This window comes from Dendropsophus ebraccatus, chromosome 8 (assembly GCF_027789765.1).
Source record: "Dendropsophus ebraccatus isolate aDenEbr1 chromosome 8, aDenEbr1.pat, whole genome shotgun sequence".
In the NCBI taxonomy this organism is placed as follows: Eukaryota; Metazoa; Chordata; class Amphibia; order Anura; family Hylidae; genus Dendropsophus; species Dendropsophus ebraccatus.
In genome coordinates, this window is record NC_091461.1 from 32,395,415 (window position 1) to 32,412,412 (window position 16,998).

Here is a 16,998-nt window from a genome sequence, read left to right on the forward strand (position 1 = left end):
CTTGGTCAATCCTTGAGATCTGAGGGGAAGAAACTGCCTGGCATGCTGCGCCATTGTTCCTGTCAACAAGGATGGACACCACGCTGAAACCCAAGAGACCTCATTATAAAAATGGGCACCATTGGTGTCTATTGTTTGGTGAGTCAGCTCTGCCATAATGGCATCCGACAGAAGCCGCAATGGTAGTGTGAACAGAGCCTTAGAGAAAGACATCACAAGCTAGAGAGAATTGATAAATTGCGTTCCCTTTGCTGGCATTTATCACAATTTATAGGAACAAAATGAATGGTGGAAAATAATATATATTTGTACATAAAAAATATAGATAGATGATATATATAGAGTGATAGCTATTAGATAGATAAAAAGATAGATAGGAGTTAGATATTAGACAAACAGACAGCCTCCTGTGTGGTTCCTTTAGATCCTATAGACCAAAAAAAGCACAGTATGCTGCGCTACTAATCGTGTCTAATGTTGAGCGGACGTGACAAACGGTTTAGGTTCAGCAACGTTCTCGGAACCTGAATGCTCCACAATTGACTCCTGGCAGCTGGAGAAGTTGGATGCAGCCCTGTGAAGTTCTAAAAAACATGGATACACCTATAGGCTATGTTCACACTATGTAAAAACAACTGCTGTAATTCATAACAATGGCTGTTGTTGTGCAAATAACGGCCGTTATTTAAAAAATAATGTGTTATTTGCACAATGGCTATTGTTATGAAATAAGGCCTTTGTTTTTACAGTGTGAACATAGCCATAAGGCCCTATTCCACGGAACGATTATCGTTCATAAACTCGCTCCAATGACCGCTCGTTAACGATAATCGCTTCTTGGAATTGGTGTAAAAGAGCGAACGACAAAGGCGACATCTTTATATTGTCGTTCAAAATAGTTTTTCAACATGTTGAAAAAAAATCGTTGGTCTTTGAAAGATAATTCGCTAATCGGTTCGTAAAATTAGAAATCTTTCAGTCGTTCGTAAAAAGGATTTAAAAAAGTAGGTGTATTGTATGGTCATGATCAACCCAGCGAACGTTTTAAACGACCATGTAACGACCGCAAAATAATCGTTACACTACATATAACGTTCACGTTCCCACGTGTGTTATGTGTTATCGTTCGCTAAAAAAATTTTAGTGATTGTTAACGAGCGGTCGTTGGAGCAAGTTTATGAACGATAATCGTTCAGTGGAATAGGGACTACAGGCTGTCTATTTTTTTTCTGACAGCCCTAGGGCAGCATCCAACTTCTCCAGCAGGTGGAAGTGAAATGCCAATCATTCAGGTTTTAAGAATGTTGCCGAACCCGAACAATTTGTCAAGTCCGCTTAACAATCCTGTGTCAAAATAGTGGACACCATGCCAATTCCCAAAAGATCCCATCATTGGAGGCCCCTTAGGTACAGTAGGTGCCCATTATTTGATGAGTCTGACTCTACTGTCATGATTCAGTTTTAATAGAAGCCACGGACGGAAGTGTGAACAGAGCCATAAAGAAAGATAAAGACCGATGAACAAAATGGATGAATTCCTCCCCCTTTTTGGTGTTTCTCAAAATTTATAGGGAAAAAAAACAGATGTCGGAAAATAAGTTATAGATAAAGTCGGACATCAGGGACCCCAGTATAAGTCAACGCTGGACACAGTGTCCGTTAAAATCGATGACTCTGACGCTGCCATCGTGATTTTTCTAGTTGGCGGTGTGAACATAGCCCTAAAGATAGGCGGGGCAAAAGGAGACAAAATTGATGACCCCCCCCCCCCCCTTTGTGGCACTGTATGAAAATTTATAAAAGGGTGAATATGAAGAATATATATAGCAAATAAATAAATAATATATATACACATATATGTGTATATATATATATTTACTTAATTTACTAATTACTAATTTACTTATAAGAATATTTTAATTTAGGATAGATTGCTATTACGTCTTCCCAGTTATAACAATGCACTGTGTTCCTCTTTACATCTTCAATGCAAGTAATTTATAAACTTTGTAAAAGAACTTTTTTTTACACAAGCATTTTGTCTTTTACTCTTTATATTGTTGATAATTCTATAATTTATAAGAACGTCTCAAGTTTCGGTCAACAAACATGTCAACCTGATGACTGAAATGAATAAAAAGTGCAAAAGTCAATGCAGCTAAGTGTGTGGAAGCATCACAGCTCCTACACTCTGCAATGTCTGTGAGGTGAATTGCACTGCATTGATTTTTTTTTTTTTTTTGGTAATTTTTTTGCCTTGTAAGCTCCTTCTTTGCTGGGTGAGATCAGGGGGTTTACAGAAGGAATTTTCCACAGGAAGTTTTGCATAGACATGATGACAAATAGTGCCAGCAGTCTACACTGTTGTATATGCCATGTGGAAGCATAGAAAGTCGATGATAGTGCAAAAAGAAAAAAAACCTAGACACACAATGGCTGCAGGAAGCAATAAAGATCATGCAGCAAAGTAAAAGAAATGAATCCCCGGCTGTGGCGTTCTAGACATGAGATGGAGAATCTGACAGAGAACACACATTGGTTCTATGCAACAATGATTCTAGGGGAGAGGGGCCTCATCACACAGACAAGGTGGAGCGCGGATCCCTCCGCCGTCTCTGCTAGGGAGTCCATTTTAGGTCTACCGAAACCAGGACAATCCCCGGATGTAACTGTCATGGCCGCCAACGGTGACTCGGGCAGCATATGAAGGGGGGAAAACAAGGTAATTTCAATTCCAGCCCGGGCACGGGCACCGGATCGGGCATTGGGGACGGCGCCTCTCGCGGGTGAGGGCGGGATGCCGCACAGTGGGTGAGGTGGAAAGTTCGGTTGACTTTGTAACAGTGGACGTGGGCGGAGGGGGAATGTCGGGCGGGGGGAAAACGGTTAAATAGTGCCTGCTAAAGTTAGCGAAAGTTGGGAAACTTGGCGGCGGGGGGCGACGGGGAGGGTAAGGGGGACCCCGAGCGCTGCCCGCATGGCTGACGCCCCATGAAATGGCCGCACTCTTTTCTGTGCGCTCAGTCACATGAGGGGGTTGCAGTGTCCCTCCGCCTCGCCTGGCCGCTGCTCCCCACTGCTTCTCCTCTTACACTTCCCTTCTCTAATCCTTCTCCTTCTTGTGCTGAGCCCAATCTCCCTCACAGCCTTGTACTGCACCAATGGCTGCTCTCTGTTGCTTCTCACCCCACTTGTGTACATGGCTATTGCTTTCTTGCAGGCATGTGTCTTCTCCTATGTTCTATGCATTGCACAATGTATTTGCCCCCCCCCCCCTTGCAGCCATTGCATTTCTTTTACCTCAGCAGTTTTTGTTGTTTTTATGTGTAATGCATTGCATAGCAAAGATTAGCAATTCTACATATGTATGTCTATGTCTCTTATACAAATTTGCAGTCATAACACAACTTATTGGCAATGTTTAGTTGTATTGAGGTTGTAGGGTGACCCCCATTGCACCCCAAATAACCAAAGCTAGGGTTTTGCACCTGTTGGAAGTAATGGATGCTGTTGCATTGATAATATATGTTGTTGCACTTACAGGTTTGCTTCAATTGGGTTTATTGTCCTAATGTAGACTATTGGGGTGTCTGGGAAGGTAGGGGGCACATAGGGGTGACTATGCCCTATTTCATGATTACTATATTGGGGTTCCTGGGAACAGCGGGGGCTCATAGCTGTCATTGTTTAACCTTCCTCCAAAGATTAGCACACTGGGGTAACTGGGAACAGAACGGGGCTCATATACTTTCATTGTCCCCCCCTCTCCATGGTTTTTAGATTGGGGTGCAAAGTGGGATCGAAGGATGACTTTTCTAATACATGAATGTTTTGGGGGTCACCTGTTATATATGAGGGAAAGTGGGGGTAGCGCCCATAATGCATGAAGTATTGTGTGTTGACTGTAGCACAAAGGGTTGTCCAAAAAAAAAAAAAAGTAAAATCGAATGACCTATTCCAATTCAGCATTGCCTAAAGATAGATTTCCATATACAACTGTGTCTCTTTTTAAAGAGAGTCTGCACCACCAAACCCCGTCAGGTTGCAAAATTTCCGTTTCCAGACATAGCAGGCACTTTTTTTTTCCCCGTTGTCATTTTTATGTACAACGGGGGATTGGGGGGGGGGGGCATAGTTTAGGCAAAACTAAGGACATGGCTCCCATTGATTTATAGGGGAGCAGTTGTGGTTAGAGCAGGCACTGAATAGTTTGCGAAGCGGGGGGCGTATTTGGGGTCCCACCTCTATCTCGATAACTAAAAGCACTGTTGAAGGGGAAAAGTTTGAGTTTATTAAATATAGAATTGAGAGAGCTGACAGTAAAATTCTTGAAACCCCAATCTAGGGAATCGGCCTTTGATTTGTTTAGGCTTTTCACTTTCCACTTTCTAAAGGTTTTGAATCCTGAAGTCTGGAATTGTGCGCTCCGGAGTCACAATCCTGACTTTTCTGGGAAAACAGAACATTGGGATGGCAATATTTTGAGAGGGGGGTCGTCAGTTTTTGGGTCCCATCTCTATCTCAATAACTAAAACCAATGTTGAAGGTGAAGAGTTTTTTAAAAAAATAGGATTGAGTGAATTGACAGTAAAATTCTCCAAACCCTAAGCTAGGGCATCAGCCTTTTATTCATTTAGTCTTATAAAAGTCAAATGACTTAAGATTAAATAAATTAAAGGCCTATTCCCTAGATTGGGGTTCGGAAAATCTTACCGTCAATTCACTCAATTCTATATTTAATAAACTCATAAAGTCTTCACCTTCAACAGTGCTTTTAGTCATCAAGGTAGGGGTGGGACCCCAAACCTTAACTCCCCCAACCAAATATTACAATCCTAGTGTTCCATTTTCCCGGAGACATCTGGATTGTCACTCTGGAGCAGGCAATTTCAGACTTGGGGGGGATTTAAACCCTTAGAAAATGAAATGACTATAACAAGACGTAACTAATCAAAGGCCGATTTCCCAGATTGGTGGTCGAAAAATCATTTTGTACATTTGCTTAACTCTGATCAAAAGTCTGGACACAAGACACTACACACGGCTCTAAGCAAAAGGAAAAAATATAAAACCTTTTGCATAGCAGCCAGTGTCTAACATGCTGTGTTTAGTGTAATAACGCAGGACAGGACATTCACCGGCAGACATTTTCCTTTTTCTTGTGCATAGCTGACGTCTCCCACTTTGCAGCATTTGAGATATTAACCTGTTAGTGTTGCATCAGCTCTAGTTGGCAGAATTCTCCTTTCCACTAGCAAAGTATGTGCTGCAAACTCCTGGGTCTGTGAGGTCTCTGGATTGCAGTAAGCTGGTAATGACTTTACAAGCTGCCCCCTTGTAATTCACAATTGTCAGCAATTTACCAAAAATAAATAATCCAGTAATATGGTTCGCTTTCATTGAGAGCAAATAAAATAATTTTTTTGTTGACCTCCCCTCCCATATACATATGTATTCACACACTTCCCTAAATTGGGTGCAGATTCTGAACACGCAAGACCCGGCTATTTACAGCTGCCATTTATTTTTGGTTAAACATGAGGTCGGATTTTATTTGGAGTTGCTCATAGTCAAGTCAATGAAATTAGCCAGTCATCTGATTTATATAATGTTATTGGATTCATGCTTTGTTGATTCATTGTAATGAGCAACTTTTCCATCCCTGCGAAACCTGACGTCAAAGAGGAAAAACAACTTTATAAACATATGGAAATTACAAGGTTTTTTTTTTTTTTTTAGGCGCCTGTACAGTAGTAATGGTAGGGGAGGATAAGGAATCTATCTATCCATCTATCCTATCTATCTATCCTATCTATCTATCTATCTATCTATCTATCTATCTATCTATCTATCTATCTATCTATCTATCTTGTCATGAACCATGTAACCTAAACAGTATAGCAAAAATATAGTAGCACAGTGAGTAAAGCTGATTTGCTGGATTGTATAATTTTTTCTTTACCTATTTTATATTATTGGCATAAAACTCCATCACAATTTCATGTTCAGTGCTTTAAACACATCTTACAATTATAAATTTACATGGTAACTATAATACACCTGCTTAGAACATCTCTGTATGTAAATACTTTATTAGCCACCCTGTAAACGCTTTCTAAACATGTCAATAATAATACCCCCCCTTTCCACCAAATAAATACTTATGAGGACAATCCCCTATCGCCTGACAAGAGATATCCACATATTTTAGAGATTTTGATAAATTTAATATCTTTTTAATGTTGAAGTCTAATGTAAGGTTAAAATTACATTTCGGCGGAGCAAGTCTGTTCTAAAGGCCAATCAGGCGTCATAAAAACTCATGAACAGCCATGAACGTAGCTGTCAATAAAGTTAGGAAAATGTATAGAATTTTAACCATTTATTTACAGTATATATGTTTTTAAATGGTTTTCTTACAGTATTGTGCAATTTAAACAGTTACATATTGAAGTGTTTGGCAAAGAGTGAAGTGAACGTTGGTTTTTCTCTGGCTCTTCCAGTATAAGAAATTATGACTTTGTCCTCTGTGACATCATCAGAAGCCATTGTGTTTTTCTTTTTTACTATATTTAGATGTAGATGGTTCTTGTGTTGTACTATAAAGGCCTTCATTTTTTGTACATTTACACATCAGTGCTTGGTGTCGGTGGTTTGGCCAGGGTATAAACATTGCTCACTGCAAAAATTTGCATTCGCTTGTTGAATCAAAATGATTACTTGGACGTTGTTTAATTTTGCAATATGCATTCCAGTACCTCATGCCATTCTGTGACAAATGCTTGGGCTATTTTTTTTTAATTAGGATTAATATGTTAGAAGTTTGACAAATGAAATTATAACTTTTTATCTTGCCTACTGCTGCCCTGCTTCACCGGTTTAGTATTTTAATTAAATTTTAATTCACTTGTGTGAAAACCTTGTTTAGAAAAAAGTTGAGCTGGTCAGTCACCACTGTAATATTTATATGGTAAAGTGCTTAATTTTAAATGGTCTTTTATGTCATAAGCTTTTTAGATGATCAATGCAAGCTTTTGAAGTCACCAGTAAATTTAATAACAAACGCAGGGGCAAGGGTGGGGACAGCCTCCTTTAATATATATGTTTCAAGTGTTAATGTTTTTCTCCTTAACAGGTTTTGAAATGTAAAATATTCATCTCGTGATTCATTTGTATTTGACTGAAAGCATGGCAGTTTTTGGCAGTTTTTTCAACCGCCTCTGAATTTTAAATTGTATTTAATTTTTAAATGCAGCTTTGAGAACCAAATAAAAATCACAAATTATAAGCTGTGTAACTGGTTTTTATTTATTTTTTGCACATTTTTGAGATGTGTTTTATTAAGGTACATTTAGCTCTCAAATTAAGTATTCATTTTTTGACATCTCTTGCCTAGATTGTCCTAATAATTTTAGATATGAATAAATCCCCGGCATTACATTAATGTAATTGTTATTCGGATGAAAGTCGTTGCTTGTAAGCTAATATTCTTGCCGGATTGGGAAGAAATTTATGTAAATGTTTTATATCATAGCACAAGTTATGATGGAAATTTGTGCTTAAGTGTTGATGGATAAAAGCTTATTTCTTTAGGCTGTATTTTTAATATGTTCTAGAAATACATCAATAGTAAGGCATGTCTTCATATGGGCAAAATATCAGTAAACGGTGTAATTTCATTGAACTTGTTTTATTAGTCATGTAATTGATCTTCAGATCTTGAAAGCGTTTTCTTTTTTTTCCCATTTAGGTTCTCCATACTTGCTCAGAAGTATAACTGGGAATTTATGAAGAGCATGATGTTTTCTTAGGTAAGTTGTTTTAATAAAACATGTAGAACTATAAATTTTTAAGTGAGATTTTTGAAAATTTTTGCAGAATTGTTTCGCATATTTTACTTATGTTATAGTATTACATAATATATTTATTATAATGTTAGTATCTCAACCTATAGTTTCTGATTTTATTTATTTTTTTAATATATATATATTTTTTCATTTTGAAAGGTGAATTGAAATTAAGGATTTGTCTTACGTCCAACAATCTAAAAGGAACTATTTGCCTTTTATAATGAGATCACCAAATAAAGACTTTTTCACGGACATTGAAGGATCTGCATCTTCAAAAGATGCTCTATGGGACTTCAGTGGGGACTCATTTGCTTCTGGTGAACCCAATGCTCTGTCCTCATCGTATACTGCAAATGAAAGGATCATGCAAGGAGTAGAGGAACACTCCGACGCATCATTAAATCTTACGCGGGGAAATGTTGCTCTAAGTGACATGGCTGAAATAGCCTCCAAATCACCGTGCAAGAAACAGACAGCCAGGAAATCATTGGCTAAAGGAAATCTAAATGATGGCAATCCCGAAGAGGAAAATACAGACATTAAAACAGAACCAAACCTAGATGATGATTCAGGCAATATATCTGCTAAGGTACTTCACTTCTTTTGTCAGAAATGCAAAAATGGAATCCGATATAGTCCCAATGACCTTCAAAAACACTTTCTCATAAGTCACAATGGAGAGTTGCCACTCTATCCTTGTGAAATGTGCAACTTTACCGCAAACGATTTTCAGGCTTTTAAACAACATAGAAAAACTCACCGGAGTGCACTAGTAAAATGTGAAATATGTAACAATGACTATTTATATACCTTGCTGGGTTTAACAAAACATTTCACAGTTATGCACTGTGTCAATGGCCACTTCAACTGTTCAAAATGCAGATTTTCTACCAGAGATGTTGGAACGTTTGTTCAGCACATCCACCGCCACAATGGAATAGAGTATGCTTGTCAAAAGTGCAATCACATCAGCTACTCAAAAATTGAGTTTCAGAGACATCTTCAGGGCCACAGTACCATGTTACCATTTAGCTGTCAGTACTGCAGTTACAGTGCAATGCGAAAAGATTTTATAGTAAAACACATATTAGCAAGGCACAGAGAACACATTCATACAAGAGACGATCTTGTACAGGACAATTCCAAGGCGCAGATGGTACAGACAAATGCTGGACTGAAGCTTGTTCTAAAAAAATATCAGTCTGAAAGTCAGGATAATTCACTCTGGAGGCATGATGGCAACAACCCTGTCCTGGAAAAAGTTGGAGACAGTAATGTTAACACAAGTGGGTTTCAGCATAAGTTTGCAGATAAAAACCAACCTTCAAAAGACTATCCCAGATATAACCCTGAGTTGGAGCAATCTGTAAATGATGGAAATCCTTCTGTAACCACAATAAAGTGTAACAAAGAAGATGCAAGCATGCAAGGAAACATGGGTCTCTTGCAAAATGCCGTCCATGGCCCTACTGTGCTAATGGTGAAAAACAACAAAATTACAGTTCCAGCAAATTACACTGCAACCTTTGTAGGCTACAAGATGGTCAATGGGAAGCAAAACCTTGTAATTAAATTACTGCCAACAAATAAGCAGGCTGCAAATACTACACAGCCATCACCTCAGTCATCAAACAGTTTGCCACGTTTTTCTCAGGGCTCGATGCATGGATCGTATGGACCACCGTCCTCTAACGCTAAAGATAATAGGCCGACGCCGTCATATAAACCACCTTCCGTTCCAGCCTCTACACCTTCAGCTCCAGCAGACAAATCTGGGTCACTGCGAAACTTAACAACAGCACTTGGTTCCCTGATGGCAAGGAAAAATGAATCCATGTCGAAGCTGGCTGCTCCGGCTAATAGACAACATTTTCATGAACCAATACATAAAAATGTGACTAGTGTTAATAAACCAAATTCATCTTCAACGTCTAATTTTGTGCCGAAAATTAAAGAAGAGCCTGCAGAATACAACATTAATGAGCAGCAGTTTTTCGACAAAGATCACACACATGAATCATCCAGTGATAGGATGAATTCATCTACTGGACCATCTCGCTTGAGTATTGACCCGACAACTGGTTTCTTGGTCAGACCCCAGCAAAATAATGAAGTTAGTGGTCCAAAACCTAAGCCATTTTACGGGGTCAAGAACTTTAACAACCCAATGTTGCGTGCCTCAGCTGCAGGTGGTCTTGGGAATTTCCCCGGTACAAGTCCCAACTATATTTCTAAAAATGACTTTCCTGGAAGAAATGCTCAAATGAACGATAGAATGCCAAGGCCAGCAGAAATGAATAAGCCTGAAAATATATCCTTTATGCCAAGGATTACATCAGTATTCTCTTTACAAAACCGTCCATCTGACCCAAAACCTGTTGCAAAAAATACTTACCTACACAATATGCTGCAGGACAATAAAAGGTTAAATGATAAAGTTGGTATGGCGAACTCCCAAAGCCCACATCCTGGCAGTAATGCCTTTGTTTTTCCAAAGACACCATTGTCAAGCCCAGTACAACAGATGTCAAGCCCTATTACAAAATTTGACAACCGTCTACAAAATGGTAATACACCTTCAGCTGTATTCTTAAAACAGGAACCAGTATCTCCCGGCTCCAGTATTAAAACTTCTCAACCCTCAAGAGTAAGTGAACTTCTGAAAACACACTCTGATGCAATAGTAAGCCAGCAGCTGGCAAAAGATAAAATGAACTGCATGGTAAAACCTTCAAGTGGTCCAACACCTTTGCAACTATATCATAATCCACAACTTTCTGGAATGTCACAAGCAAACCCCATTTTGTATCCTTCAGGTTCAAATAGGTTTGTACTGCCATTTGTACCAACTAACCAATCTGGATTAAAAATTATTTCGAGTCAGGCAAATGCACCTAGCACTGCAACATTTTCTGCTGGCAACAGATTTAATGCTCCAGTCATGGTCAACACAAAGCCTGGCATGGTATTAACTATTGCAAATGGACCTTTTGGTACCATACGTAACGTGACCAATGGAAGTCCACAGGTGATTGGTACAGTGAACAATTTAGGCAAAATGGCTCTTCCTAGATTACAGCGACCTCCTGTACCTCATGGCTTTAAACCAAATGTGAGTGCTTCCTCAAATAGTGTTCCTGCTAACATCATTTCAGGTTCAGCCGTAGGAGGTAAGCTTCCGATAAACTTAAATGTTCTGCAGTATTGTATAAATTCTGACGGTTCAAGAACACAAGCTGGGACTTTAGAGGCTAACAAACAACCTGACTCGCTTCAGAAACAGCCAGTGTATGCCCTGTTGCCTGATGGAAAACAAGCAGTACTTTTAAATTATGTTTTACCAAAAACAGTACCTGCAAATACCCAGAACATGGCTCAGTTGAACAGAGTCCACCCGAAACTCCTACCAAAGAAACCTGATGATGGGCAGCAGTCTGCCTTTTTGAGGAGTAGGAATGAAGCTAGTGTAACTCAGTCACCATCCGTTAAGGAGGAGGACATGAGTGCTCTTGATGAATATGGCGGGAATGCCTCCACAAACAAAGTTAGCAATTCAGACTCTTTTCAGAGTAAACCAGCAGAAAGAAAGCCGTGCCTGAGGTCCACTTCCAGTGCTGCTCAATCAGAAGAACACTCCTCAAATGAAGATAATTCGGTTTCACAAGCAAGTAGTTCAAAGGCAGCAAGATTGAAATGTAAGCAAAGTAACTTCAATCCTTTAAACTCTAAAAACAAGACTTGCAAACGAAAAATATCAGATGCTGGCAGCTACGAAGCTGACTATGAATTCAAGACAAAGAAAAGGGTTGTTGATGTCTTAGTGGATGTGCCACGTAAGCAAATGCTGCATAGAAAGTGTAAGGCAAAGTCATATGCGAGTGAAGTGGAAGTGGAGGCTCTTCCAGAAGATCCGATACCGACATCTTCTAAGGAAATTGTAAGAACATTAAGACTGTATCCTTTCAGTCCTAATCAACCTGTAAAGTATCCACGAAGGGATCAGCCAGTCGTTGTGTTGAACCATCCAGATGCCGATGTTCCCGAAGTTGTAAACCTAATGAGAACCATCTCAAAATTCAATGGACATGTTCTAAAAGTATCGCTCTCCAAAAGAACACTTGAAGCTCTTTTAGAGTCAAAACTGTTAGATTCTGATGGATCTAGAAGGAGTCATCGGCGGTCAAAACCCATGAGCCCTGTCAAAGAGAGATTTGTTCTCAAGTTAACCTTAAAAAAAACGAGTAAGAACAATTACAAAATTGTAAAGAACACCCCTGCAAACAAGCTTCAAAGTAAATTCAACTGCTGGTTTTGTGGTCGGATATTCGACAATCAGGATGAATGGGTTGGACATGGTCAAAGACATCTAATGGAAGCCACAAAAGATTGGAACACGTTGTTTTAGCTGTTTTACACTTGACTTTAAGACTACTTGTGGTTCTTTTTTCTTTTTCTTTTTCCCTATAACTGAAAAAGAATTAATGTTTCCCATACTCCAATATTTTCCACTTGAGAATCAAGTTTAGTATGATCAAACATGCTGCAGATATGCAGTTCCCCCCCCCCCCTCTCTGCTTACATGTTTTCCCCTTTTTTGAAATTATCCCCCCCCCCCCATTTTTATAGCCTTTAAAAAAAAGCGTATAGCTCTGTGAATTGTACAGTAAGCAATCAACAGATTTTCAGTCTTTTTGGCATGTGTTGTATTGAGTAACTGGAAATGACACGAGAGAGTGTTTCAGTATGTGATTGGTAAATCAAAACTGTTCGTAGATCTAACGGTGCACAACTTGTTTACAAAGCCATGTATAAATGTGTGAAATCTGCAATTGTGGTACATATTCAGGTGTGTACTGTGTACATTCTTACAGCATTGTCTTATAAAGTCCAATGTACACGTTTCCCTTTTTTGAGAAAATTGTATACCAGTACTACCTGGACGGAAAGCCTTTATATAGACAAAGCATTCTAATTTTCTTTCACATATCGTATTTTTTTTTTTTTTTTATACAAAATTGGGTAACCTAATGACTGACTTATTTTTTTCTTTCTTGAATGTAAATAGAAAAAAAGCATGATTTGCCAAGAAATTGATATGCTTACATTGCTAATTTTTCATGGATATTAAAAGTGAATTATTGTGAATGGCTGTATATATGCATCTTGTTATTTTTGCCAACCTATTGTGCAAATACATTTTTTGTTTTTAGTTTGTCTATTAAAAGATTATCACGTTTTTAGTCTTGAACAAACCTCTGGTATATTTTCAGTCTCCTGTTTTTTCCCATTAGACACAGTATACTGTAGTTGCAGTCAGTATTTTTTTTTTTTTTGTTATTTAGTTTTTAATACACCATGGAATATGGATACTTTAAGGCTATATTCACACAGTAAAATTATAATGCGCTCCATTAAAATTGTCCTGCAGTGCACACACAGTATAGAATGATATTTTACTGTGTGTGAACCTAGCAAACGAGAATTTGGCAATCGCCAGATTGAAGAGCAGTCAGTATTGAGTAGGTATGGACATGTTTTCTTTGCAGCCCTGTATGATGCTTAGGTTGACCTAATTTTTTTTCAGGTTTTTACCAAACTATGTAAGTAACTTCCCCTAGTGTATTCTTTGGTATTAAGTTAAACAGTTTTAGTAAAAGTAGAATTATCTGAGAACAAATGAAACAATGTGGAAATACCATGTGTGTATTATAGTAATTGCCTTAAAGCTATAACAAAATCAGTAAATGCCAAATAGTAACCAAACATATTGGACCTGCAGCGGATTTTCTGCTGCGGATCTGCAGCAGATGTCGTCTAAATAACTGAACACAGCATCAAATCTTCACCATCAAATCTGCTGTGGATCCTGTATGTGTGAACGCACCCTAAAGGGATACTGCAGAAGGGGGGAAAAAAATCAACTGATGTCAGAAATTATACAGATTTGTATATTTACTTCTATTTAACCCCTTAAGGACACATGACGTCATGTGTCTACTTTTGGGATTCCGCGACCCCGCTCTGAATCCCACTGCTAGCGGCTGCTATGTGCAGCTGGGGACTGCAGGTATTAGCAGGCCAGGCCAGACCTCTGCATCAAACTGATAGATAGGTAGATCTGGTCTGCAGCAGACCTGGGCAATACAGAACTGATCTAATAGATACGTGCTGTATTGTGTATACTACACTGATCTATATGATCCCTAGGGGGACATCTCATTAATGTAAATGTAAAAAAAACTTTTTTTATAAATAAATAAAATTCCCCTCCCCCTAATAAAAATTTGAATCTCCCCCTTTTTCCCATTTCATAAATAAACAAACATATTTGGTATCATTTGGTGCATATTCGCTGGAACTATTATATGATCACATTCCTGATTTTGTACAGTAAACTTCTCGGCACTCACCAATCAACTTTGCTTGTATTTATTGCATGTTCAAAGATTAAAAACAATTGCTACAGGGCGCGTTTCGGCTTACGCCTTTATCAACTGGCAGCTGATAAAGGCGTAAGCCGAAACACGTCCTGTACCATTTTGTTTTTCATCTTTAAACATGCAATAAATACTACAAGCAAAGTTGATTGGTGAGTGCCGAGAAGTTTATTATTGGTTACATGGGACTTGTTCCTATCTTTATGCACCACTGTGGATTACCAGAGTGCCGAACTAAACTCTGTTTGCATTTACGGTAAACAGCGTAAGTGCAAAAAAATTCAAAAGTGCAAAATGGTGCATTTTTGGTGTGAAGGCAGTCTGTATCTTCAGGAATAGACTTAGGGAAAGATAAGCTTTTACGACAGGGACAGTTAAATTTAGATGATAGGTTCTCTTTAAGATCTATTACTAGTAGAGCAAGCCATGTTTGCCACGCTTTTGAATTACAACGTCAAAGACCTTTTTGACTTTACAAAGTCTGCCAGATGAGACATAGTTTGTATGTTTGCAGTGCTTGAATCATTTGCACGGTCTCAAATTTCACTCGAGGCCTAAACTTGTCCAGGCAGATTTTTTTTCTTTATATGACTCCTATTCTGTGTTACATATACATTTCAGCAGTTATTAGAATAAATCCATAATCACCTATATTAACACAACACCTGTTAGATCAGCTTTCTGTCCCTGGCGCATACATAAGATTACAAGTTCTAAGGAAGTCCAATTTCACAGCAAACTGTATTAAAATCTTAAAACTTTTCTGATCCTTGGTGAAAATCCAGATAGGGTATGTACGTATCCTAACATAGAACCTTGCCCTAAAGAGCTTAAGTGATTCTGAATAAATCCTTAATCATACCCCACGTAAGAGTTATTCTGAAACAAGAGCTCATTGTTAGCATATGTGCATTTCTGAATTGTTATCATAGATCAGTAAAGTTAGAAGATTGGGGAGATTTGGGGGATTTTCTCAGCGCTTGATGTGAATGGTTAGTTACACTAAATATTATAGTTTAGATTTTACATGCAGAGTTGCTAATGTATGCTTATACCCTACAACCTTGTCAGGTTTGCCAGCTGTCTAATGTGTATTGGGGCATCCTGACTCTTCCCCCAACAGTTGATGATGGAGAAAAAAGGGGTCAGGCATCCTGGATTTCAGCAGCCTGATCCTTTTGTTCTCCTAGAGATAAGTTGACCTCTCATTTAGCCATTCAAGATACATAAGTAAAGAGCGATTAGGAGAGAGATGTTGGCCAAATAAATGTTCTGTCAACACTCACTAAAGGTATATGGGGATCTTAAAAGGGATACTCTGGCTGGGGCACTTTTTTCTGCAGTGCTTGGGGAGGAGGTGCCGCCAGCGGAATGCTGCAAGCAGCGCTGAAGCTGGGACGGTAAGTGGATGTAATTGTTTTCACCCAATCCCTCCCGACATTGCAGACAAAAGGGGTCCTAGTCCCTTAGTGTGTTTTGCCAAACTCATACTTGCCTTTACAAGGTATGTCCTTACTATGCTTTTTTCTCACTTTCATACAACCTAGATACTGTAAGTGTATCCTAAAAGGAACAGAAACCAGCTTAAGTAAAGAATCTATGTGAAAGTGCTACTGAATAAGTTGGTACTATTTAAAGTGACTCTTTACCTACAAACTGCCCTTCCCCAAACCACTTGGACCTGTTGAATAGCTGTTTTTAATCCAAGATCTGTCCTGGGGTCCGTTCAGCAGTTATTGTCCTAAAAAAACTAACTTTTAAACTTGCAGCCATGTGTCAAATTGGCGTGGCCTAGAGTGTCTGTGCCCTAGACTTGCACCACCCCTCCATCCCTTCTCCCCGCCCTCTTCATAATTAGGAATGCCCCAGACAGCATTTTTCTTATTCATCACCTGTCTGAAAACTGCACAGGTGCCTTAACAATCCAGCCCATGTGCAGTGTTCACACAGGTGATGAATAGAAGAAATCCTGCCTGGGGCATTCCTTATGGTGAAGAGGGTGGGGAGGAGGGGCGGTGCAAGCCTAAGGCATAGACACTCTAGGCCACACCAATTTAACAGAGGGCTGCAAGTTTAAAAGTTGTTTTTTAGGACAATAACGGCATCACCTGCCGAACGGACCGCAGGACAGATCTTAGATTAAAAGCAGCTATCTGAGGGTACAAGCGGTTAGGAGGGGGCAGATTGTGGGTACAGAGTTGCTTTAATTTAACTAAAATAACCCTAATAAAAACATGTTTTTAACAAAATATTACGATGCATAATTGGTTCCAAAACCAAAGGAAGCTGATACTAAGGTCCAATGATTAATTGGAATGATGTGTGTAAAGAATGTGTGGCTTGCTGGATAAGAGACTGTGTATGCTTGTAGGCGAGAATGCCTCCATGTATACAGGACCTGATGGAGGAAGCCACAGATTTGTGGATAATCTGAAGGAATAAAACATTTGTAAAGACCCTTTTAGACAAAGCGATTTTTAATGATTACTGATTAATGATAAAAGATTGCAAACTAGATTGTTTCTTGTTAATGTTAACCTGAAATCTTTCACCATATTACATTGTTACTACGATTGTTAACTTCATCTGATCCCAGCAAAAGAAGGAACGATTTGGAATTACACTGAACGATTAGTGAACAAATGGGGAATTACAGCAAACGATTAGCGAATGATTAACAATGATTTTTGGGTCAGATCTAAATAGGCGAT

General features: G+C 38.9%; 1 protein-coding gene across 1 annotated transcript; it reads left to right on the top strand.

Moving 5' to 3' along the window:
* Nucleotides 1–2,622: 2,622 nt before the first annotated feature.
* On the top strand, nt 2,623–13,098 carry ZNF518A (zinc finger protein 518A). The gene is made up of 3 exons (XM_069980122.1): nt 2,623–2,722; nt 7,751–7,811; nt 8,007–13,098. The coding sequence occupies exon 3, from the start codon at nt 8,071–8,073 to the stop codon at nt 12,253–12,255; it is 4,185 nt and encodes a 1,394-aa protein (XP_069836223.1). The 5' UTR covers nt 2,623–2,722; nt 7,751–7,811; nt 8,007–8,070; the 3' UTR covers nt 12,256–13,098.
* The last annotated feature ends 3,900 nt before the right edge of the window (nt 13,099–16,998 follow it).